The sequence below is a fragment of the Narcine bancroftii genome, chromosome 4 (genome assembly GCF_036971445.1).
Source record: "Narcine bancroftii isolate sNarBan1 chromosome 4, sNarBan1.hap1, whole genome shotgun sequence".
In the NCBI taxonomy this organism is placed as follows: domain Eukaryota; kingdom Metazoa; phylum Chordata; class Chondrichthyes; order Torpediniformes; family Narcinidae; genus Narcine; species Narcine bancroftii.
The window spans coordinates 135,532,497-135,559,102 of record NC_091472.1 but is presented as its reverse complement, the minus strand read 5'-3'; the positions used below and the strand labels follow the sequence as shown (position 1 = coordinate 135,559,102).

General features: G+C 38.0%; 1 protein-coding gene across 6 annotated transcripts in view; it reads right to left on the bottom strand.

Annotated features, from left to right (window-relative positions):
* The window catches only part of LOC138761186 (E3 ubiquitin-protein ligase DTX1-like), a 298,252-nt gene that overhangs the window by 220,290 nt on the left and 51,356 nt on the right, over positions 1–26,606 (bottom strand). The window contains exons 1-2 of one of the 6 annotated variants that reach the window (XM_069932915.1): positions 11,878–12,020; positions 8,979–9,048 (exon numbers count right to left, since the gene is read on the bottom strand). The exons of 4 other annotated variants lie outside the window; for them this stretch is intronic. Coding sequence is in view for 1 of the 2 variants with exons in the window: in XM_069932914.1 (XP_069789015.1) it covers positions 11,878–11,908 (31 nt within the window). In the remaining variant the exon portion in view is untranslated. Of the gene's footprint in view, positions 1–8,978; positions 9,049–11,877; positions 12,027–26,606 lie in introns of those variants that run through there. One more of the 6 variants, XM_069932914.1, reaches the window with a different exon arrangement.

The following is a 26,606-nucleotide window of genomic DNA, read 5'->3' as shown; positions in this document are numbered from 1 at the left end:
GTCTTGGGACCAGATGAATTTGAAAACATTATCAAAATTGAAAGGGCACATAGAGCTTTGCGATCTCGGCCAGCACCAGATCAGAAACCAAGACCTATATTAATAAAATATCTTCATTATCACAATATTAACACTAGCAGCACAAGGAGCTGGAGTAAGACAAGGTGCACTGGAATTACATGGAAACAAGATATTTATCTATCCAGATAAAAGTTTGGAAATGCTGAGGAGAAAAATAAGAATTTGAAATGGTGAAATGTTTTATGGCAAAAAGATTACAGATTTGTTCTTTGTCAACCTGCTACTTTGAAGATTTTCTTGCAAGGAGGACAGATTACATCTGTGCAGATGAATTGGTGGACATGCTGCCATCTAATCAGCAAGAGGGATTTTGTAAATGGATTGACAAATAAAGAGAGGGTTTTCAATTTTCTGTAAATGAATTATTGATATATGGTATAGGGAGGGGTTAGCGGTGAGAGGGATTGACTACTATTGAGTCATGGGCGTATTTGTGGCAGATGCCACAACCCATAAAATGGAGGGGGAGGGGAATGTATATTATTTAAACAACATTAACAGGTTTTTTTTTCTTTTTAGAATAATTTAAATTGACTATGTATAACTTTTTCTTTTTCTTACTAGATTGCCAAAGAGGACATTCCTTAACATAGTAGATAACAAATATTGAAATTGTTGAGGAGGTGTGAGGAGAGAGATGAAGGGGAAATAGAGGTAGAGACATGGATTAAATTAAATATCAATGAGTAACACGCTGAGGTTTTTAAGTTTAAATGTTAATGGGCTAAACAGGTATGTGAAGAGGAAAACAATACTGACAGATTTTTAAAAATGAGAGTAGATATACTTTTTTTTTACAAGAGACTAATTTAATTGAAACAAAGCATCAGAAATTTTAAAAAAGAGAATGGGTGGGAAATGCAAAAGCAAGAGGAATTGCAAAAGCAAGAGAAATTGCAATCTTGATAAAGAAGACCCTTTCAGTTAGGATACAGAATGAAGTAATTGATCCTGCAGGGATATATGTAACTGTACATTGTCAAATTTTTTTGCAGAGTTTTGGACCACTGAACTAATATGCAGTGAATGTGGATGATGAAAAAAATATGCAAGAAACATTTCTCAATTTGGCAGAAGCACATTAGAATATATTAATAGGATGGGATTTTAATTTTTGTTCAGACCCAGTTTGAAATAGATCAGCTAGAGTTATAACAAGGGCAAAGGCAGTGAAAGGCACTTTGGAGTTAATGAAAGACTTAAATTTAATAAACATATGGGGAAGCATACATCCAAGAAAGAGAGATTACTCTTTTATTCAAATAGACATGATTCTTATTTGAGGATAGATTTATTTTTAATATCAGCACATTTCCAAGATAGAATTAACCAAGGCTGATTGGAAAGCAAGAATTTTATCAGATCATTCCCCTTTGTTAATGACAGTTACAATGTCAGATAAAGAAGAATCAATTAATAGATGGAGATTTAACTCAATGTATTTAAAAAGGCCAGATATTTGTCATAAGGCAAATTCAAATCTTTTTCAAGACTAATTCTAATTCGGTTAATAATAAATTTATTTTATGGGATATGATGAAAGCATATTTAAGAGGTCAAATTATAAGTCATACTTCTAAAATTAAGAAGGATTACATGAAAGATGGAGAACAACTGGAGAAAGTGATAACATTTAGAAAAAGATCTGCAAAGATGGACTTTTGAGGAAAAACGTAGATTGCTTATTAATAAGAAACTTCAGTACAATACATTACAAGCATACAGAACAAAGAAAGCAATAATGAGAACTAAGCAGACATATTATGAGTCAGGTGAGAGGGTCCATAAGGTCCTTGCTTGGCAGTTAAAAGCAGAATAAGTTTCAAGAATGAGTAATGCAATTAAGATGGAGTCGAATGCAACTACTTATAAACCTCAAGAAATTAACAAAGCTTTTAAGCAATTTTATTCTAAGCTATATCAATCAGAGTCACAGGGAGATGATAACAAAATAGAATTCTTTTTGTCACAAATAAAAATGCCAAGATTAAGTTTGCAGGTGCAAGTGGAACTAGATGCCCCCTACACCCCGATGGAGGTGAGGGAGGCACTTAATTCATTACAAAGCAATAAATTTCCAGGAGAGGGTGGTTTCCTGCCTCAATTTTATAAAGAATTTAAAGATTTGTTCATTCCCCTCCTTATGGAGGTACTAGACCAAGCAGAAGTAACACACTTTTCCAGAATCTTTTTCCACTGCAATAACAGAAATATCCAAAAAAAAGAGATCCTTTAAAACCATCATCATATAGACCTATTTCATTACTAAATACAGATTATAAGATAATTGCAAAAATTTTAGCTGATAGACTGACAACATTTTTACCAAAGTTGATAAATATGGATCAGATAGGGTTGGTACAAAAGAGACAGTCTGCAGATAATATAACCAGACTACTTAGTATATAATATATTTGGCACAAAAGTTGGGAGATTTAAGTGTGGCAGTGGTTTTAGATGTGGAAAAACATATTTGCAAATTAGATTAGAGCCTTATATAATGAATCTAAAGCTAAAGTTGTAACTAATTGGCAGGTTTCAACACTATTTTAGTTAATGAGATCTAGTAGACAAGAATGTCCACTATCACCAGCTTTATTTATTCTAGCAATAGAACCACACAGAACTGATTGGATCTGATCCTTATATTAAAGGATTTAAAGTTAATCAAAGAGGAATGTAAAATTATTTTATTTGCTGATGATGTTTTGATTTATTTGACACAGCCATTAGGTTTGATACATAAATTATATTTAAGATTGGATGAATATGGGAAAGTATCAGGCTTTAAAATAAATAGGGATAAAAGTGAAATTATGCCCCTCACTGTAAGGGATTATACTCAGTGCCAAAAAGATATTCAATTTAAATGTCCAATGAATGAAATATTTAGGGAGATTGGTAGATAATAAATTAAATAATTTATATAAATTGAAATATTTACCTTTATTTCAGAAAATTGGTGAAGTTTTGAATAAGTGGATGACATTGCCAATAAAATTATTGGATAGAGTTAACTGTATTAAAATGAATGTATTTCCTAGAGTACAATACTTATTTCAAGCATTGCCAATAATGTTACCACAAAAGATTTTTCAGGAGTTAAATAAATATAAGAAAATTTTCTCTGGAAGGGCAAGATGTCAAAGGTTTCTTCAGATAAACTAACATGGAAATTTGAGTTAGGAGGCTTACAGCTTCCAAATTTTAAAAATTATTATAAGGCAGCTCAAATGAGGTTTATTGCTTCATATTTTGAAGAGGGAGAGAAGTCAGCATTGATTAAAATAGAAATCAATAAAATAGGAGAGAGAATATCAGAAGACCTTATATATAAATGGGAACCAAAATTAATATCTGGGGAGTGGGAAAAACCTTTGTTGAAACATTTACTTAATATCTGGAATAAGATAAACAATGAAATTGGAATGGGGGGGTGTTTGTGCAACCCAAAATACCTCTGACAATGGAGAAAATTTAATGTCATTTGAACAAATACAAAATACACTTTTTGTTATGATCAATTAATGGCATATTTAACAGTTAAATTGGTCCCAACAATGTCATTACTGAAATGAGGTGATGTGGAAATATCGATATTTGAAGAAATTTATTTCAGCTATGTGCACTTTATTGCAGAAAGGGCCTCCTAAACAGGGGATATATAGGTCCAGACAGTGATGGGAAACAGATTTAAATATTAATATTGACTAACAAAATTGGTCAGAATTATGTCAAGATAGTATGAAAAACACTATAAAATGGTAGATACATATAAGTTCAATATAATTTTCTTTTACATCAGTTATATCTCATGCCACAGAAATTAAATAGATTGAAATCAGATTTATCAAACCAGTGTTTTAGATGTGGTCAGGAGATAAGTACTTTCTTTTTTACCTTCTACTTGGTCCTGCCCTAAAGTGAGACCCTTTTGGATAAATATGGCAATTTTTTTAAAGAACCATTTACAGGAATTAAATTTCCACAAACCCAATGTTATTTTTATGAGGTAATATTGTCAGGATAAGAACAAAATTGAAATTATCCATACACCAAACAGAATTTGTAAAGATTATGTTGGCAGTAGGAAGAAAATGTATAGCAGTAATGTGGACATTGGACTCTTATTTAGGTCTGGAGTGATGGAATGCAGAAATGCATAAGTGCATTCCTCTGAGAAGATTACTTGTAATTTGAGAAATAAATATGATGCATTTTTGAAAATTTGATGCCTGTATTTACAAGTTATGGGAATTGATTTATAGAGGTTTTCATTAAACTTCAAGAACCTCATTAACCTTCTTGGAAGAATTACAAGACATATATGGTAAGAGCCGTGTGATGAGGGGTGTCCTTTGGCAACCAGGTTTCTTTTCTTGCTTTCTTACTTTCCTAATTTTTTTTCTTTCACACTTTTTCCTCATTTCTTTCTTTTTCTTGGGGATTTGTTAAGAGGGAAGAGGGTTTGGGGTTTTATATCATCATAAATAATGGATATGACATTAATATTTGATTATGTATTTTATATTTGGCTATGATTACATGTATGGATAAAAACTTTTATTAAAATAAAATTTAAAAATATAATCAAAATTATCTTTGTTATCTTTTCACCAAAAACATTTCACATGGAAAAGGTCCAAATTTAGATTAAATGATTTAATCTGGTGTGGATTGACTGATATTTTGCCTCATTTCAATCACTGGAATTCCCAAAAGCCTATTTTGAGATAAGTTTCCAAATTAGTACCAGAGAATAAAACACTTAAGTGTGACTGCTCTTCCCAGTCACAGCACATTTTCCAGAGACTCCAGCCTTAGTTTGGAAAACACCAGTCACAACTAGCTGAAATACTTCTGTACTTGCCACACCTATTTGTCTCTGGCATAATAATGGACACAACTATGAACACATGGAATAAATCATTGCTCCAAAGACATTTTGGACACACCCTGGTATGTGATTTGATTATTACATTTTTTGAAGATTATTCCAATTTTAGAACTTTTATTTTTGGTATATGGGATAAAGTAGAGCTTCAGGAAGAGATGTGCACTGATTTAGACTGGTGTCAACAAACATACAACTTCATTAGATGCCTCCAGGTGACCCAAGAGGTCTTTGTAAAGTTCATTGCATCACATTGCCAAATCGTTTTATAAATTGGATTTTAAAAATGGCATCAAAGTTTAGATTCTATTATTGGGCAGCCAATATAGGCAATTTATTCTTATTGTTACATTTTGATAAGTTAGCTGACTGCCCTTCATGTGTAGAAATGGAATTGAATTTTTCTAAAAAGAGATCTATGTTGGCTATTTTTAGTTCATTTTTACCTTTCAGTTTTTTCTAAATTGACTAAGAACCCAATAATGATGCAAAGATTAAGGATTATGGACACAATTTAGGAATTTCTTTGGTTATCATAGTTTATCTCTTGCCATTCCTATTGTACTGAATCATCTTTTCCAACCCTCTTTATTAGATGTAGGTTTTAAGGAATGGAATAGATTAGGCATTAAAAGTTTTAAAGATATTTTTATTCAAGGTAATTTTGCTTCTTTTGAACAACTATCAGCAAAATTTAATCTTTCTAATAGGTACTACTTTAGATATTTACAAATTAGCCATTTAGTTTAGTACAAACTTTCTGATTTTCCTCAAATCTCTGAAGCGAATATTCTTGATTTGCAATTTTCCCATGGAGGATTAATATTAAATATTTATAATAATTTAAAGGATTTAAGAATGGTCTCAATGGCCAGGATTAAGAATGATTGGGAACATGATTTGAATAGATCATTCTTGGGCAAGGATTAGGACACTTAATTTGATCAATGATTTTCATTTTGTGTATGATATTATTTGTTGAAATTTAAGGTGGTGCACAGAATACACACTTCTAAAGTTAAATTATCTCATATTTATCCTGATAGGGATCTATTATCCATTATTTGAAACTTTATCAACAATACTTAAGGCTAAATGAGAACCATTCCCCTTTGATTGCTTTATCTGATGTTTCTCTAGAAGAGGATACATCTCTGTCCTCAACCCAGAAAAGAATTTTAGCTTTTGCTTTGTTGATAGCTAGATGAGCAATTTTGATGAAGTGGAAAGATAATGTTTCACCCACTCACATGATATCATGTCTTATTTAAGTTTGGAAAAAAATTAGATATAATATTAAAGATGCAAAATCTGAATTTGATAAGATGTGGGGCCCATTCACAGATTATTATCATAACCTGAGAATTTAAGTGGTGTGGATGCTCTGGGGATTCCCTGCCTGGTGTCTGGGGGCTGGTTTCGATTCATATTTACAATATGTATAGATAACCTTGTTTAGAGGGAGGGAGTAGATTAGTCAGGAGAATTTTTTTTTCTTTTTTTCCTTTTCATTATTAACTCATAAGTAAGTGGGGGTGGTTTAACTGCAGATTACAGATCATATCACAGAATAACATGATCACATCAGAGAAGTATAAAATATCTTATGTAAGGGAATTTTGTGTATTATTTCTATAAATTTTGTTTTCAATATTAATTCTGGACATTATAATAATTTAAAAAATAAATTATAACTCATATAATTATAGAATTTGATGTCCTGAACAAAATAAGTTAATATAATAACTATGGTTATGCTTCTCATTTTTTAATTGATATGTGACATAAATATGGGGGTAAAACACAGGATTCTGTTGATACCGTGGTTAAGTGAAAAAACGCACAAATGCTGGAGAAACTCAGCAGATCAAACAGTGCCTTTATGCAGCATTTGTGTGTTTTGTGACATATATATGATTTGATTTGTTACCATTAATGTACATTATGTAAAGAGTTTTTGTTAAATTCAATAAAATATATATTTTTTTAAATGGCATGATTTTCATTGAAAACAAAATGAACACAAGTCATCTCTGCTGCTAATTTGAGTATCTTTTCCTCTGTTAATTCATTTGAGAAAACACTATTGGAATGCAAAGGGAGATTTATGTTTCTTTTCATGAATAGGGTAAAAAAAATACCTAGTATATTAACAAAGAACAAAAGAGACTAAATTGGAAGCAGTCCAGAACAAGTTGATGGAATTTTGGGACAATCACTCGTTAATTGATATCACTGACATACCTTGTTTTCTTTCAGGCAAAATTATTCTGATGCATTAAAGAGCAGTTCATTTCTTCTCTTAGAAATCTAATTTTTTTTTTTAAAAAGGATGAGCCAAAGACTTGTGTTTTTGGTCCAGCATTCTCCCCCTTTTCAACTCCAATGTATTGGTATCCCATAACAGGCTGTGATGCAGACCTTCCACTACACACATGTAGAAGTTTGCCAAGGTTTCTGATGTCATATCGACTCTCTGCAAAGTCCTGAGGAAGTGAAGGCACTGACATGTGATGACATTAGAATGTTGGGGTCCTTCAAGATAGTAACTTAAACCCTCTCCATCACTGATCTTTCCACCCCACCCCCCAACTACAATCACTGGTTCATACATCTCTGGTTTTCTCTTCCTAAAATCTAAATCAGCTCCGTGGTTTTGGTGACATTGCACAAGAGGTTGTTATTAGCACACCCTACCACCAAGTTTTCAATCTCCCTCCTGTATGCTGACTCATAGCCCCTTTTTACACATCCCACTACCATGGTATCATCATCAAACTTGTAAATGTGTGCCTGGTGTTGTACTGAGCCATGCTGTCATATGAGTAAAGCGAGCTAAATACTCAGCTCTGTGGAGCTTTAGTACTGATGGAGATTGTGGAAGAGATGATCTGGCCAATCTGTACTGATTGGGATTTGGAGATGAGGAAATCCAGGATCAAATTACACAATGGGATATCAAAGCCCAGGTATTGGAGTTTGCTGATCGGTTTAGAGGGGATGACGGAGTTGAATGCCGAACTGTAGTCAACAAGCAACATCCTGATGTGAGTCTTTGCTGACAACATGTTCCAGGATTTGTGTAGAGCCAGTGAAATGGCATCTTTCGTAGACTGTTGCTGCGGTAGGCAAATTGGAATGAATGGATGCATGTCACTGTTCAGACAGGAGATGATATGCTTCAACAGCCTTTCAAAACACTTCATCACTGTGGATGTGAAAGCCATTGGTTGGTAGTCATTAAGGCAGGTGATCACACTCTTTTTGGCACTGGTATGATTGTTTTAAAGAGGTGGTTACCATGTTGTTGTCAGAGTGGGATGTTGAAGATATCCATGAAAACATTGGCACAAGTTTTCAGTACTTGGCCAGGACTGGATGCTTTCTTTTGGTTCACTCTCCTGAAGGCAGCCCATACATCATCTTCAGATACTGATAAGGGATGTGGGGCTGTGCAATGGTTTCTCCTTGTTCTGGTATCAAATCGGATGTAGAAAGCATAAAGCTCATCTTGGAGTCAAGCTTTGTTGTCTCCTTTTGAAGTTGAAAAGGTTTATTCCTGCCATCACTCCCTCTCCCTCAGACCATAAATGTGTCCATGCTGGTTGGCATCAAGCAAATTAGTATTTACTCCACCAAAATCTCTTCCAGAGAATCAATATTTACACTCATTAAAATATAAAAAATCCATCATTCTATTTTCCAACACTGACTGGTATACAATTTCTCATGCTCCAGGCTGCTGTACATCATAATCACATCAGTTTTTTTCCCACCTCTTTCATTTTAAGCTCTTGCCATGACCTATTTCTTAAAGCTCTTATTTTGGAATCCAAATGATTTCTGAGTTGTTCCCACCAGTTCCCATGCCACCAAGTTGTCAGCAATTGATTTCATTCATCTACCCAACAATACTGTCACTCTGTTTTCCCACAAAAAAAATCTTCAGTTAATGACACTCTGACAAGAGTGGTTATTTTCTTATCTAATGCTTCATTTATACCTCGAGTCCCACAGAGATCTCATTCAATTTGGATCAGGAAGTTGTCAACCTCTATTCCGTTCTCCAGGACCTGTACAAGTATAACGACATAGATAAAGCAGTAGTATGTATTGAAATGCCTTCCGAAATATATGCTTTGAGTGAATTCTGCCATAAGTATATCCTCCATCCGCATCTTGTTTGAAAAGAACAGATTTTTTCTTTCCTTTTTAAATATTAACTTAAATATAAAATTTTAAGAATAACACATGACAAGTCATCTCATGTACATGTACAGGTACAAAAATAGGATGGAACTACATTAAGACAGATCCTTAATCCACATGTAAAACAAGTTATTGATCTAATCTATGGTAATCATGTTAAACCCATATTTTCCAAATCAATCCAGATAAAAATTGATAAAAAGAAAACAAGCAACAAAAAAAATCTAAAAGCTATATCTAACATATTGGACAAAGAATCTCCAGAACATTCAAAATTCTTAATTCTTCCAGTCATGATAGGATTCTTTGAATGGGCCTCACATCTTTACAGATTGAAACTTTCGATCTTTAATGTTGTATCTTATTTTCTCCAAGTTTAAATAAGACATTACATCATGTAACCACCTGGTATGGGTAGGTGAAAAGTGGTATGTCTCATGTGGGTTATAGATGAGTGCCACAGAATAAATCTCTATTGAATAAAGGGGCAATGTCTGGGGTTTAAATTTAACCTCAAGGATCAACAGCCCCTAATGTGACTGCAATTTAAATCTTTTAGAAGAGTCTTCAGAAGGTGCTACCTGAAATATTCCAATAAATGGAAAAGTCACAGCATATGTCAGAAACAAAACCAGAAAATGTTGGACTAAATACCACAGAGAAGAAGTACAAATTTATCAGTTGGAACTTTTAATATGCTCATGTACAGCGAAACCTCATTAGATCGCGATTCGTTAACCCACAGAATCGCTTATAGCACGGGTGTCTGTGGACCCCAAATAATGATTTTAGGAGCCAGGCTAACAGTGGGTAACAGCCACAAACTCAAAAAAGGATTCTTATGACTCATTTACAACATGTGTATGTTAATAAGTGGAGTTTAAAGATCTTAAAGGTCTTATTATAGGGTTTGAGTCACATCTCTGTTTACCTGCTTTCTGAATCATGACATATATGCATCTGTTCCATGACTCGGCTGTAACGCGGTATGAAATCTTGGACCCCCAACTACCGCGTTCTAACGAGGTTTTACTGTATTTGGGCAAGTTTAAATTGCTATTATGCTTGAAGTTTACCACTGCAGCCAGCAATGCAAGTCACTGTCATTTAATCCAGCAATTAAAAAAAAATCTAAATTTAGACATAGAGCATGGTAACAGGCCTTTCCAGCCCACGAGCCAGAGCTGCACAATTACACCCAGTTGACCTACAACCTTTATACGCTTGGAGGGTGGGAAGAAACCAGAGCATGTAACAAGACACAATCCTCAGGTATTCTTTTCAGGGGTGGGGGGTTGGGGGGAGGGGGAATAAACAATTAACTACTCAGACACAGGAGTGTTTGACTCAGTTTTCTATAAGTAAAATGAATCAAAGTACTGTACAATTGGTGCATCCTGCAGATGAAGCTAATCTGATCACACTGCAATCCAAATGTTAGTAATTTCAATGGAGGATTTGCATGAAGTAGCTGAATCAAGAAAGAGAGCATTTCACTTTGACCAGCTCTTCAGTGTCCAGGAAAACAACATAGAATTCCATCTGAAAATATATTTAAACATCTTTTTTTCCCCTCAAAGAATATATCTGAATCTATTTAACACCATTTGCATTATAGGTTGCCCCAAGGCACTTCATGGCAAATTACTTTCGCACAAGCCCAATTCTAACATCAGCAGTTTATTTTTACTCAACACAGCTCAACAAATCACACCAATTGAGCAGTTCCTGTGCTTTGCCAATGCTGGTCTAAAATAACTGCTATTCAGAGCACCCTAAGCACCAGATTTTATTAGAATGATTTTATTGTAAAACAAAAACAGAAGATGCTGCAAGTACTCAGCAGGCCAGGCAGCGTCTATGGGGAAGGAAATAAAATTAATGTTTCTGATGGATTAATCTTTCAGTATTATACAGGATATTTCCTTTTCAAAGCAACACTAAATTTTACTGTACATATTTGACTAAAATACAATTTTTCAGGAACTAATCACGCTTCGCTATCAGATTTTGAAGCACTGAAAACATAACTGTCTATCCTGCATATCTTCATATCAATGACCATTTTGGGGCTCATTCTCTACTATTCGCTATTTTCAGGGTCAACACGTTTAGTGTAGAGGTTAACGCAAGACTGTTACACCACCAACGACCCAGGGGGTGTCAGTAAAGGAGTTTGTACATTCTCCCTGTGTTTGCGTGGGATTTCTATGAATGCTCCAGTTTCTTCCCACCCTTCAAAACATACTGGGTTAATTGAGGCCTCTGGGCAGTAAGAGAGCCTGTTTCCATGCTGTGTGTATAAATTAAATTAATAGTTTATTTGGGCCAAGGCTATTATGATTTTTCTCAGCAACTATAGAACTTGCAATGATAAAATCCATGCAACAGAACTGAACCGCACCTTGCTCAGAGAAATATCACATTATAGCCAACAATACTGATTCCCCGTCTGACCTTTTTTTAATTTTTAAAAAAATTTTCACACTATGAACCATATTGACCAAAATACACATAAACATTTCCCTCTTGAATAAACACAGTGTCATTTTCTCCCCTTTTTCCCCCCTCCCTTCCCTCTCTCCTTCCCACCCCCTTCCCCACCCACTAAACGTTCAACATATACAATACATTAAACCCATTAAACAATGTCATCACACAATGAAAATAAACAAGAAAATTGTGTCATCTACTTTTACACATTGGGTCAAATCTTCTTCTCATTCTGTCATTTTAGGGGGTGGAGGTCCACGGTAGGACTTCTCTGTTATGTTCCATGTACGGTTCCCAAATTTGTTTGAATACTGTGATGTACCTTTGAAGAGAATCCCTGCTGTATTCCATTCACAGGAAAACAAGACCCACAATCAGTAATGTGATGACATTCTGCTATGTTAGTGATGTTGATCAATGGGTAAATATTGGACAGGACATTGTGTAATCTCTTCAAGATAGTGTAAGGAACCTTTCTAATAATGTATGCAGCAACCCTGTTGAATCATCTCATGACTGGGACTATAAGAGCTGTCCGTCTATAAGCAGAAATCAATGAAAGTTTAAGTTACTTTATTAATGACAGGTGAAGTTGCTCATAAACTGCTTGTGCTTGCTTTGCCAATCAATAATATCTTGGCTAATCTTTTCCCTCAGCACCAATTTCCTGCACCAACTCCTTTTCTTTGGTTCCTTTGGCAGAGTAGAGCTTGGGTTTCAAGTCTCAAGAGAAAGACTGCACATCTCTCACTTCAGTGCCTCATCATTACTGCCACAGAGGGCCAGAAATATTTTTGAAAAACGTCACCTTGAACAGGTGAAATGTGCAATATGGTCATATGAATGCAAAAACAGAGGCACACACAGTGGTGAGAGCAAGGGGTGACAGGGGCACAGCCAACTTCCTACCTCCCCATGCAAAATGCATCTATCCATGTTAGTGCAAAACATGGACCTCCAAAAGACATCAAATGCAAGATGTTGCATTGGATTAACAAAAATAATTGAAGGGCATGGTCATGTGATGGAAAACAGCAAGAGGAAGATGAAGAGACAAAGAGTTATTACTCAGAAAGAGACACATCAATATGCATTCATTTAGCTGGTGACCATGTTCAAATCCAGTACCGTCTATAAGGAATTTGTACATTCTCCCCATGTCTCTGTAGGTTTCCTCCAGCTGCTATGGTTTCCTCCCACCTTTTAAAACGTACAGGGACTGTAGGTCAATTGGATGTAATTGGGGACCACAGGCTCACGGGCAAGAAGGGCCTGTTACCAAGCTATATGTCCAAATTTAAAGAAAGCAAGGAATGGCACCAGAATACACTAGTCATATTCAAACAAATGAACATGACCAAAGGAGAGGGTAGAACAAGAATCTTAACTAAGAATGGGGAAGTAGAGAGATAGAAAGAAAGGTGGGGAAATTCATGCTGGGAATTCCAGAGCCCAACTGAGAGGGCGGTGAACATCTGGCCGGAGGTTTACTATACTGATGGCAGACAGATGAAGTGGGAAGAGATGTGGTTTTGTACTGAAGGTTTTGTTAAAGAAAAAGACGAATTGAGTAAAATTTGTAGTTTCAAATGCATTAAATATATAAAAACTTTAAAGTGGAATAGAAGAATCTGCAGTGGCCCGAGTAAAACCTCTGAAGGAAACAGAAAGAAACAGCCCACTCTGCTTTCAGCAAAATGCCCCAGTAAAGACGGGCTTGTCTTTCGTTTCCACGAATTCAGCTCACTTCTCTACACAATTGTTTACTCGCACATCAGTGGTTTCCATTAACTTCCTGGATGCAGCAAAGATATTTTGGTGATTGAAGTATCACTTTGAGGTTTGGTACAGAAGTCAAAAGGTGTCTGTGCTTGTTGAGCCAAATGGTGCATGTGCCTCTCACAGAAATGTCTTATGTGGCCAAGAAGATAAGTATAAATAGAGGTCATGAGCAAGGGAAGACCTAATGAATTTAAACCAACACTCCAAGATGCGAATGAATGAAGGCCTTTCTTCTTCTTAACTCCCACAAATATTTAGACTCTTGCTCACGATCTGCAGCGGTGCTTTGTGCCTTTGACAATGGTCGAATGTATTGACAGAAATGCCAATTCAATTAAACTTAGCTAAATACAGTAAAACTCCTGTTATCTGGAATTCAAGTATCCAGCAGCCTCAAGCAACTGGCAAAAAAAATTGAAGAAAATGCTGTAGCTAAAAATATGGAAGTTTAAAATTGGTGCGCCTAACCGTTAGTTTGCCAATCACACAACCTCAAACAACCAGAAAATTCACTTATCCAGCATCTACCCATCCCCATGGATGCTGGATGCAGGGGTTTTACTGTACAGATGCTCCTCAACTGATGATGGGGCTATGTTCCAATAAATCCACCATAAGTGGGGAAAAATACTAAGTTGTAAAAAGAATGCAGTACCACACCAACTGAACATCACAGCCTAGCCATAAATTGCTCAGACCACTTACCATTGCTACAGCTGGGCAAATCTATATCAAATAAAGCCTATATTTTTTCCATAAAAAAACAATTTTTAATCATAAAATAGTGCCAGCCAAAGCATCCATCATCTGTTGCGCGATAACCAATAACGACCGTCACAGCAACACCAGCATACGATAATTGTGCAACTAGAGTACCAAATGATTACACACAGTATTTTCATTAGAATGTGTATCGCTATCGTACCATCGTAACTTCAGAAAACCATAAGTCAAGCCATTTTAGTAGAGCAGCATACAGTGTATTTTGTAGCCCATTCTTAAGTAGGAATGTACCCTGTAAATCTTTTTTGATATAAAATATTTTCCAACAAGCTTATGTTTATGTCCCAAGCCTGCCCGACCCACAGCTATTAGGGCAAATATCTTTTCATCGACAACAGAGGTTTGTAGTTCAGAAGCAGGCCCTTCGGCCCATTGAGTCCATGCCATCTATCAAGCATCCAATCTAAAAGTAATTTCTCCCTTCCATCTCACCCCTCATAAATTCAAGCACCCACTCACAAACCAAGGGTAATTTATGGTGACCAATGAACCTACCAATCCCCTTGTCTTTGAGATATGGAAAGAAACCAGAACTCCCAATGGATATCCACAGAGTCACAGGGAGAAAGCATCCATTCCAGACAACTCTGGGCATGAGGAATTTACCCGGATAACTGGAGCTGTTAGGTACTATACTGCATGATCAGTCCCAAGATGAAACACCATTCAGCAATACCTTGCCCGACCTTTGACACTTATTACTGAAATATGGGGACATAGAAATGTGTTGGGCCACTGCATTAAACTTGAGTTATGATCAAGGGTTCAAGTCTAAGTCATGGCTGCATATTTATGCATTTGCATTCACAGCACATATTGAGTCTCTATTAATTAGGTCGATGGCTGGGTGGTTTAGGAGGCTAAGAGTTGGGATGTTGGAACTGGGAACGTGAAACTGAGAATCAAGAAAGGAAAATCCGCTATCGGTAACTTGGGGAATCAGAGATTGGAGAATTGAGGGGAAAGGCTGGAGGTCAGGTTGGGGTACCAGTTGAGAGGATGGTGGGAAGGGTACTGAGTGATATAGTGTTGATGTCCCAGTGTGTTGCTGTGCTGGGTCCTTCCAACAGCGCTCAGTTAAAGCTCACGTTCAAATGGAGCACAGGTATAGCTGTCATGTGCACCCCACCACTTACTTGCACAAGAGGTCAGTAGGATTACTGGAAGCAAGAAGCATCTTCTTGAATGTATAAAGTGGAATGAAACAATCTGGAAATGGTGGTCATCCTGTTGCTGTGATTTAAAAAATCCAACTAACACGGAATTTCAAGGCAGAAATCTTTTGTAATCAGAAATTTGATTATTACCAGGGCACAGCTGCTGATACTAAATAGTTTATTTATTATCTAATGTGGTTTCTAGTCTACACCAGCCTCCAAAACCTTGTGTTTACCACTAGTTATAAAAGGTGCAGCAAAAAGCAAACTTCCTCATAAAGTACATGGTGATTACATAATAGCATATGCCTTGAAGACTTCTAATTACAAACTGTTATCTCCAACTGTTATATTTTGAACTAAGTACAATATTCCAATTCCTTCCAAAAGATCCAGTTTTAGAAACTTTTGGTCTTTCTGGGCACCTGAGTTGAATGTTGTTTGCACATTATCACTGGTTCCATCGGTATTTGCTTACATCATCCATTGAGAAAATTTGTCAATAGCAGAAGTAATTTCTCCCTCCCATCTCACCTCTCAGAAATTCAAGCTTTCTAATTGCGCAAGTTTGAGTCAGTCTTGTGTTTTGATTGTTTATTCCATGCATGTAGCAGCAATTGGCAAATCCAAAAAAAAACTTTATTACTCTGCTTGATTTTCTCTTGCTCTTCAGCAGCCCAGCTGAATGGGACGGAACAGAGCAAGGAGGAGAGGTAATGGAAGGGAAAGGGAGAGCCGAGGTAGCTGAACCCGTTCTGTCACTGCACAGAAAGACACTATTCTGCTGTTTCATAAGGCCTTTTTATAGAAAAAAAAGCAAATGCAAAGCCAGATATTCTCCGCCTTTACGTCACTTAACAAACCTTGTTGAAAGCTCCAAGGGCAGATTCAGGAGGCAGACTCCGAAGCCATTCCACCATGAAAGGCCATGACGCTCAAGTGGCTGCAAAGGGGCAGGCTGATGACGTCTCGATGACATCGTCAGCCGGCGACTCAAGAGCAGGATTTTTTTAAATCATCATAGGGTTAATAGAGGTAATCATGTTGCACTGGAGATCTGCCTAAGTCCTAAGACTGCATGAGCAGATCTCTTACCTGCTCTTCGGTCACCATTTCGGGTGTACGCCGCTTTCCCCTCTTGGCATGCATGGATGACATCACAGTGAAAGGCTGCACCACTCACCCCGCCTCCCTCAGCTCCGGAAGGAGGCTCCGGTGGCTGATCAGTAAGAAAGCAACGATGGATCTGCCTTGTAGGCCTTCTCCATAAAAAGGTAAGTTCAACTTTTTTCTTTACATTAAGACACCTTCAACACAGCATTGCACTATAAAAACACCTATAGTTGGGAGACCTAACAGGCAACCCTGAAGATGGTTATAGTCACTAATGTGTTTGATTTTCCCTCAGCAATCATATGTTTTTTTAAAAAAAAACAGACATCCCATTTTATTTCTGTAAGGAAGACCCACCAATATGCCTGCTTTGGTTGTTCGCACTGAAATGAGCAAATCCTGCAATTTTCCGGGTCAGTGTGGCTTTTTACACAGCAAGCAGCATTGCGAGAGCAGAAGAGGGGAGACATGTAACTCTATTGCATCGAAGTGTACTGTGATGTCTAACATGCATGTTGGCTATATCCTTCAAAACAAACAAAATGGTGGTTGATCTTATGGTACTAGCCATGAACATGTATAGAACTCTTCAAGCACAGGCTAATTTCCTGCGCATCACACATAGCTTCATGATGCACAGATGGACACAGAATCCATGCAAGCGACATATTTGTCCAATCAGAATTACATTGGAGAATTTGAAGAGAAGCGGAGGGATGTTTGAGGAAGAAACACCCGTGGGCCTTAGACGGCATAGACGTTTACTTCTTGTGAGTCAATTCACGCTGCTGTTGGATAGAAAAATGTGGAGGAGAGAGAGATCACATGGGCCCATGTTCTGGTCTAATGTCCCCAACAATTTTGATGAAGAGGAGCGACTGAGTCATTTTTGTATGTCTCGGAACACTTTCGACTTTGCATTGGAACTTGTTGAGCGATACCTGAGGTGCAAGAAAACAAACTGGCGACAGCCTCTGGACCCTCAGCTTAGACTCACCATTGCTTTATGGTGGTAAGCTACCCCACGGGAAAATCAATCCACAAGTTGTATTTTTGGTGTTGTGGGCACTGTGTGTGTGTTGGTACGCCAAGTTACTAGAGCATTGAAGAAGGCCCTATTTAAACATTTTGTTGACCTGCCGAGTGGTGCACGATTCCAGGAGACAATGGACAGATTTGCAGAATGGGGGTATGCAATGTACACTGGTGACATTGATGACACAAATATCCCCTTCAGAGCCCCACATGAGGACCCATGAGCCTATTATAATTGGAAAGGCTGGCACTCCATTGATCTTCTGGCTCTCTTAGACCACAACTACTGGAAAGGATCACACCCTGAGTTACAATTATTTGGCTTTATCAATTAGTGTGTTTCATATGTCGATCTAAACAGACATTTTGTTGTTTCAGCTTCACAGATGTGTATATGGGATGGCCTGGTCACACGCATGATGTTCGAATTTTAGCTAATTCGCCCGTCTCCAGAAAAGGGAGGGATGTACCTCTTCCATGTCTTGAGATTTATGTGTCATTCTTAGAGGTTGCATAAGGCACTTATACCTCTACATTGCTCTGCCCAGAGAAATCCAAAACTGTTAATGAACTGGGGATGCGCGTGCATCTAATCAGAAACCAAGCTTACCCCATCAGGAAGTGGTTAATGAAGGAGTTCACTAACCACCACACACTCAATCAATGGCAGCATAGCTATAACTTCCATTTGAGCTTGGCAAGGACAGTGGTGGAAAATGCTTTTGGATGTCTCAAAGGACACCGGAGTTGCCTGGCCAAGCAACTTGATATTTGTACCACTTTTGCATCAGACGTTGTTGTTGCCTGCTGTGTTATACACAATATACCGTATGCGAGATCAACCAGGAACACTTCTTGCCTGAGAGGAACACTGATCTACATGATCTCCGCGAGGAGCCTGATCGAGTTGCTTGTCAAGGTGCACAAGCACAGTCGGCAAGCAATCCGTGAGCCAATTATGTCCCTTCTGTAAGCAATTAAGCTAGTAAATGACAGCTTTTAGTAAATGTAGAGGGTGTACTTGCCAAAGAATAGTAATCAACAGAAGACATAAACGAAAATAAAAATGTTTAATTCAATTGCATTTAACTATTTACAATTGTGCAAATAAAGAATTTTAATTCAACTGCATTTAACTATTTACAACAGTGCAATAAAATGAAACATCAATAACCAGTTGCAAAAGTCACATCACTCCAGCAGCTGGAGGAAGGAGGAAGGGTGATTGAAAAGACTCATATGCCTCGCATGAAGTCATTCTGCGGTGGTGCATGAGAGAAATACTGGCTATGAAGTTGATGAGTGCGGTTCTGTTGTATGGGAGCATGTGGCAGTGCAGCAGGAGCTTGATGCTGTCAAACAGAGGATTACATTACTGTAATCATGACCCACATGAGTGAGGCCTGGTTCTACATTTCCTGTTGGAAATCCTTGAAGATTTGTCCAAACCCTATCATTTCCTCTGACTGGGTACATCTGCCACCTCACGTGCTGCCATCCTGTGAGGCCTCTCTCCTCATCTGCTCCTCTCGGACCCTCTAGACCTCCTGCTGAATACACTCCCTCTCCACATCATCACACTCCATTGAGTGCAAATTTCCTGAGTCATCACCTCTTTGTAGGCAGCTGGTACACTGGAAAGTAATGGAGCACAAGGTAAAGACCATTCTTTATGGACAGACACACTTGTAAAACACATGACAAAATTTGTTGATCAGGAGAAGAAATGTTTTTACCTGGTTGCTCATGAGACACAGGTCCTGTATTGCTGGGCCTTGGTTTCCATGCTGCTCGGGATCCCGGCATCAGGATTGGTGTTGGAGCAGGGAGATACAGCTGGAACAATTTCAGGGGATGACAGATCCTCCGTAGTGCCACTGGGTGTGCTGAATGGCTTGTACTTGAGATGGCATAGCACAGTTCAAAATACGGCCAGTCCAATCACCCCCTGCCACTCCTGCCATTGTGGTCATTCACCTGCTGGTGCTTCAGGCATTTCAGCTTGCTAATGACCTGGAACTTTTCCTGAGCAAAGCCTCTGTCTCTCATTTTTGTAAGCTACCCAATCTATTATCAGTCCATCCCTCATCATGCTCGTTATGAGGTGGTTTATTTTGTTCTCCACATGGATGGTGAGGAGCGCACAAATCTCAGAATCATTTCAGTTGGCAGACATCACGGTCATTGGATGCTGATAACTGACTTACGGATACTGAGAACAGACTGACTGTTGATTTCATATTTTCAAATCTTGCACTGAAACGTCACATACTTTAATGCTTCATCAAAATATCATACGACTTACCCGAGATGGATCCCAGAATTCCAGAAGTGGCGTTTACATGCAGGCATACCAGGAATTTCACTTGGAAGACAGGATTAGAATAAGCCTCTCCCCCACCCCCAATTCCATCTCAGTGCTTTTTACACAACAGGCCTTCTGGGAAAAAGAAATGTCCCAGAATGAAAGAGCAGTGTGAAAAAGCATAATGGATCATCAATCAAAAATGCCAGCTATCTAAAGAACTGTAATTCTTTTGCCATTGGGCTTGTTCATTACCGTTAGAAGCTAGTACCGAGAACCTGTAGCCCTGGCTGGATTCCGTTGGTTTTGTCACTGAAGACAGAAAACCTTGCAGTCAAGCTACAATAAACCTAAAGTTGCACCCCTAAAAACAATTTCAAGACTGAAGTAATCAGCCTGATTGGTTGTGAATCACTGCTGAACACCACTGGGGTGGTCATCAAAAGCTTGTCTGTGACCTTAATAGTAAGGTGCTCTGTCTGAATAACAACAGAACATAAACAGGAGGGTGGATGTTCCAGTCCGTTGTAATTTGGACAGATACCACTGCAGATTTAATCAAACAAGTACAGTTAATTCATCTGCAATGATTTAAAGATTTATATAAAGAGGCATGATCGCCCCAGGTTCTGAAGCATCATTGATTTTTTTTTAAAAAGGTAACAAATCAATTAACCAAAAAGTGATTGAAGTGTCAAGCTGTCCCAAGTTAATACGTTTAAAACAGTCTTTTGGCAGATAGCCCTGTGTTTAAAAGATCTCAATTCATTTCTTGTTACAAGGATTCTTCAATATGCTTACATTTCATCATGATGTGTTTCGTATTATGTAAACAGTACTCTGTGTGACTGGAGTCCATCTTTTGTCCAGCTCTTTCAAACACCAGTCAAGCCCCAATTATTTCCTTCTGGCAGTGCCGCTTTCTCCCTTTCAGCTGTTCAGACAATGCTTTTTCAACAAGCTGCAGATGAATGTACACCCACCATAATCTGAACCATTCGTTACGTGAAACGGTAACTTCACAAACCCTCTTCAAATTTTGCACATCATCTGTGCCTTCTGCACAGACTTCAGCCTCTGGAAACATTGCTCGATTTATCAGAATTTATTGTCATGGACAAGACATGAAATTTGGTGTTTATCTACTTTCACAGTTTTCAGCACAAACTATACAATATCACCTTCATCTTTTCTTGCCACCCAGCTTCTCTCAGTATCCATAGAACCCCAGTCAAGGCCTTCCTAAATTAATGCTCGTTTTGAACACAATATTGCAGCTGGAGCCAAACTCCTGCTTCTGCCTAATGAAATATATGACCAGCTGATGATAACATTGATGAGAGTTTATGGTCATATACATTCGTGCAACATGCAGGTGTGTCTGACAAACTGTCATCCTCAGATGACAGGAGAATGACAAAGCCTTCAAAGCTAATTTGTCAATAGATCCCACCTAACATGCTGAGTATTTCCAAGATATTCCAGCTTTCTTCTGATTTCCATCATCAAGATCATTTTGCTTCTGTAATTATAGATTCCCCCTTGAGGAGAGGCCAAATTTGTGGGCAGGTCTGGCCTCCAACATTACATTTTAAAACCAATGCAAAAAAGAACCCTCCTCTGTGCAGAAGATAACAGTCTTAGAATCTTGCGTTCTTCCAAAAGTGGCACCAATTTCAGGGCGAGGGAGAGTTTGCACAATTAATCCTCCCCCTCACCCCCACCAGGCATGCAGTTGGAAACTCCTGTGGGGAAGAGTGCTCCCTTGATCATGGCCAGTAAATAGGTACAAGAAAGTTAGCTGGTGGTTGCGCTCACCTCTACACACCCAGTTCCACTGAACTCTAGTGCGGGGGAGGAGTACAGCCAACAGCTAACAGCTTTGCTTTATTTTACCAAAACAAGCAAAGACTTCCTCCATGCCTTTATCTCCACATATCTTTTACTATTTCAAGTTCCTTTGCATGGTAGAATTTGAACCCAAGAATTATTAGTTCATTGTCTTCAAAACACTGGCTCTGTTACATAACCCAATACAATCATGTCCCCTTTATTCACTGGCCCTTCACAAGATAAAATGAATATAACCCTAAAGTCCTTCAATGTGAGCAAAAATGTTTTCTTTGCCAAGAGGTTGATGACATATGCTATTTTAATTAAAGGACATGGAGCAATCTCTCAGGTATTAATTCTATAATTTATTAAACAAAAATATGACTGGATATATAGAATGTACAACAGTAACTGCACAGGAACAAGCCCTTCAGACCACATTTCTGTGCCAAACATGGCCCTAAATGAAACAAAAAATTTGCTGCTTGCACCTGATAGATAACCCTCCATCACCCTTCATATTCAGAGGTTTAGAAGCCTCTGAAATGCTATGAATGTATCTGCTGTCACCACCACTTCTGAGAGCCTGTTTCAGGCACCTTAAAAACACACCGAAATGCTGGAAGAACTCAGCCGGTCTTTCAGCGTCGAAAAAAGACATAATTTGTCTTCTACGAAGGCCGAAAGACCAGCTGAGTTCCTCCTTCATTTCAATGCATTTTTACTACAATCACAGCATCTACAGACTTTTGTGAATCACAAAGTACTTGTCCAGAACATTTCTCTTAAACTTCCTCCCCTCATCTTAAAGGCATGTCCTCTAGTGAGAGTCATTTTCACCCTAAGGAAATGGTTCCCATTGTCCACCTATTCCATGCCCCTCATGATTTTAAGAATCTCTATCAGGTCCGCCCTTCAGCCTCCCATGCTCCAGAGAAAACAACCCAAGTTTGCCCAATCCCTCCCTCCAACTCCTTGAAACCAGGCAAGATCCTGGTAAATCTCTTCTGCGGCTATCCAAAGCCTCCACGTCCTTCCTGTAATGGGGAAACCAGAATTGCGCACAGTACAATGTGACTTCCTTACTTTTATACTCAATGCCCTGGCCAATGAAGCCAAGCAGGTAACATGCCTTCTTTACCACCCTACCTACTTGCATGGCCACTTTCAAATAGCTGTGAACACAGGCCCTCCCTTATCCTCCACACATCATCACTTTTAATAACCCTGCCATTCTCCTTATCTTTGACCTATCAAACGTAGCACCTCATACTTGTCCGAATTAAATTCCATCTATTTTTCAGCCTACATCTATGAATGTTTCATAGCCTACTGTTTGATAATGCTCAAAAGCAAACTTGCTTCATGAATCACAATGCTCAAATTCAGAAGAAGCTTCAGAAGGTACTGAATGCAGCTCAAACATCACGGAAACTTCCTTCCCCTCCATGGACAACATCCACATCTCCTTCTATCTAGGAAAAGCAGCTGGCATACTGAATACCCCCCATTGGGATAAAGCTTAAGAGTATGAAAGCACGCATCATCAGCCGTTAAGACTGTTTCTTACCTGCAACCATCAGGCTCCTGAATGAACCCCACAAAGTGCAATAACACTTCCTTGCTTGATACTGTTGGTCAATTAGTTTCACAATATAGACCCAGCGACAATGACAGAAAAGCTTTTTGTCCCCTAAATCAGGATGATGGCCAATTATGAGGAGAACCTATCCTTGCATTTCTTGATGGCAGAGGCCACAGGTTGGCAAGGTACTTGTGGAATTGGTTTGACAAGTAATGCAGTGCATTTTGCAGGTAGCACGCCTTCCAAATATGTATGGTGCACAAATAATGGATGAGAGTATGCAAATTTCTCTGTCCTGGGTTGAACAGAGCATTTTGAGTGCTGTCGAGACAGATGTTGCTCTCGTGCTCCTGTGACGTCCTGCCACGGTAAACTGAATGCACATATAAACAGGCTTGAGCTGAGCTGGGATGACCCACATGCTTTCAAGGCTGATCAACATTCGTCCCTCCTCATTTAGACGGGATTGGAAAGAGAGAGACAGCCATGAAGCTTCATCTCAGCATACAGCAACACCTTTGGGAAATGACTGGAAAAAATTACGTTGAGTTTTTTTTTTACAAAAATTTACAGGGCACTAAATCATACTGAAATAAATAAGCTGCCTTCGATTAATTCATTCCATGCAATTGCTTTGACTGTGCATGAGTACATCCATTAACTTGCTGTCAACAACACCACAGGAATTTACATTTACAGAACACCACTGAATGATGTTGAGAATAGCCTTCAAGGCTGCAAACAGCAGTGAAGCATTTCAACATTCATGCGCAAAGGAACATATGTAGGTCGAACAACACCCTCATTACAAAGGCAGTCACTTGAGAACAGAAGAGGTAGGAATAAATTGAACAACAGCCCAACAATCAATCACAAGTTGGCTTGGTTCTCTAAAGAATTTGAAAAGATAAATTTACTGAGCATTGGTGAAGCAGCAAATTGCTCTCTGTCAAATGGAACAGGTAATAGAAAGAATTAAGTCAAAAGCAAAGTTCAGTTTCACCTGGTTCGTGTTCATGCTGATGACTCATGCACAGTGGTTTTCAAACGTTTTCTTTCCACTCACATACCACCTTAAGTAATCCCTATGCCATAGGTGCTCTGTGATTACTTAGAGTGGAATGTGAGTAGAAAAAAAGTTTGAAAACCACTGTTTTAATCGTGCCTAATTGACTCGTTATGTGCTCGGCTTCATAACTCCAAACGAAATAGGCCAATGTCAATTTTTCTCAAGCAAAATATTTCAGTAACAATTGGGTCTAGAGCAGTGATTTTCCACCTTCCCTTCCCACTCACATTCCACCTTAAGCAATCCCTCACTAATCACAGAGCACCGTTGGCATAGGGATTACTTTAAGTAGTATGTGAGTGGAAAGTGAACATTTGAAAGCTACTGCTCTAGCAGGAACATGGTTATTTAGCTTGGGGTTAACATATTTGCTGAAATGAATTAAATAAAGTACAAAATTCTGCTGGCAGTATGTTATCAATGGCATAAGCTATCATTCAAAAAGTGAACCCCAAGAAGGCATTTTATCTCAGAGATGTCATAAAACTGTAGGAATCAATGGAGATAATTTCTTTATTCATTCATGGGAATATCTGGTTCCATTTACAAATGCCTTTGTATGCATAATGATGAGATGCTTTCTGAACCACCACTGCACTAACAGTGATGGTATTGGGAAGAATTAACAAAACCTTGGTCAAAGACTTGGACTGCAGGTTAAAGAGGGGGGAAGGTTTGGATTTAGAGGAGCAATTCCAAAGCATGTGGAAAAGATAGTTCCCACTTGGAAGACGGGGTGGTCAGCAGGATTTTTATTTGAGTGTGAAACGCAGGCAGGGAATTCACACTGGCATTTCACTGCTGAGGTGCTGAGCACCTCTTTTCTCATTACTGTGCCATAAATATTTCATGTCATGCCAGAACATCACTTGATTAGATTTCTTGCCGAAATATTCTGTGGGGCTCTCTTCTCTCAGAAATTGCTAGCTGCACATTAACACTCCAGGCAAAATACTTAGCAACTCCCACTGATTTTACATTTTTGATGCATAAAAATATACATTTCAAAATAAAATGCAAAACACTTATTTGAACCAAAATATAGCTATAAAATATTAAGGAATATGTTTCATCAAAAGAAACATAGAAATGAATCTTATAGTCAAATATATAATGAAAGTGTAATTGATTATTGAAGATTAACCAATTCATAGCCCTAATTATATTCTCTTTCTTTTTAAAATGTTTTTATTGATTTTAATAAAAAGGGTAAAATTCAATAAGAAAGTATGGACAGTTAAACTAAATCAGATATCACTAACATACATAAATTGTAAATCATATCCATAATTCATTTTCTAAATAGTATAAACTTGTTTTGGAAAAAATAACTAATAATATATATAAAAAAGAAAATAGTAGGGAGAAAAACTCAAACCCTTATCTAACATTTATATGTTATATATAACTGGCATTAAAAGAAAAATGAAACATAAAAAAGTACGTGGAAAAGATACAAGTCAAACAATTTAATTACGTTTGAGTAAAATTATAAATTTCAAACAGGACATGATGTCATGCAAGCACTGATCATGAGTAGGCGGGCAGCATCCTTCCATTGAAATAAAATTGCACGCCTCACCAAAAGAGAGGCAAAGTGAATAACGTTTGAGTACTTATTAAATGCATTCTCAAACAAGAAATACTTTTGCCAACTCTGGAAGGATTGGATTACCTTACATATGAAGTGAATCAATCAATAGAGAACTGTATTTGTACATTCCAGCACTGTGTTGGGCAGGGGAAACCATCATAAAAATCAGAGGACAGTGGACAAACAGCATCACAGGAGCATTAAAATAAAAAGTATTTGATCTACTGGAGTCAAGAGGGAAGGTATGTCTGCAGCCAGGAACAGGAGGATCCATCTGGAGGTAGGAACAGATACTGGAGGTAGGAACAGGAGGGAGGGGAAACTGCGAGAACTAAAGCTTTTGGGGGGGGGGGGGGGGGTCATGGCACTTAATAAGCAAAGAGACAGTAAAAGCAACAGGAAATGACAAGAATGATATAGTTCTGGGTAGTGAGGAAAATTGTCAAAAGATATAGCCAAATATGGACTAATGGAAATGTGGGAAAAGGAAATGGCAGATGGAGTTTAATCCAACAAATATGAAGTGTTGTGCTCTGGGAGGTCAAATGCAAAGCAAAGTATAACCCATTAGAGGCACTGATGTACAGAGGGATCTTGGGAAGCAAGTCCAGAGCTCCTTGCAAGTGGCAACACAAATAATGGTACTGCCAGCCACCGTTGCTAGTACTCTTAG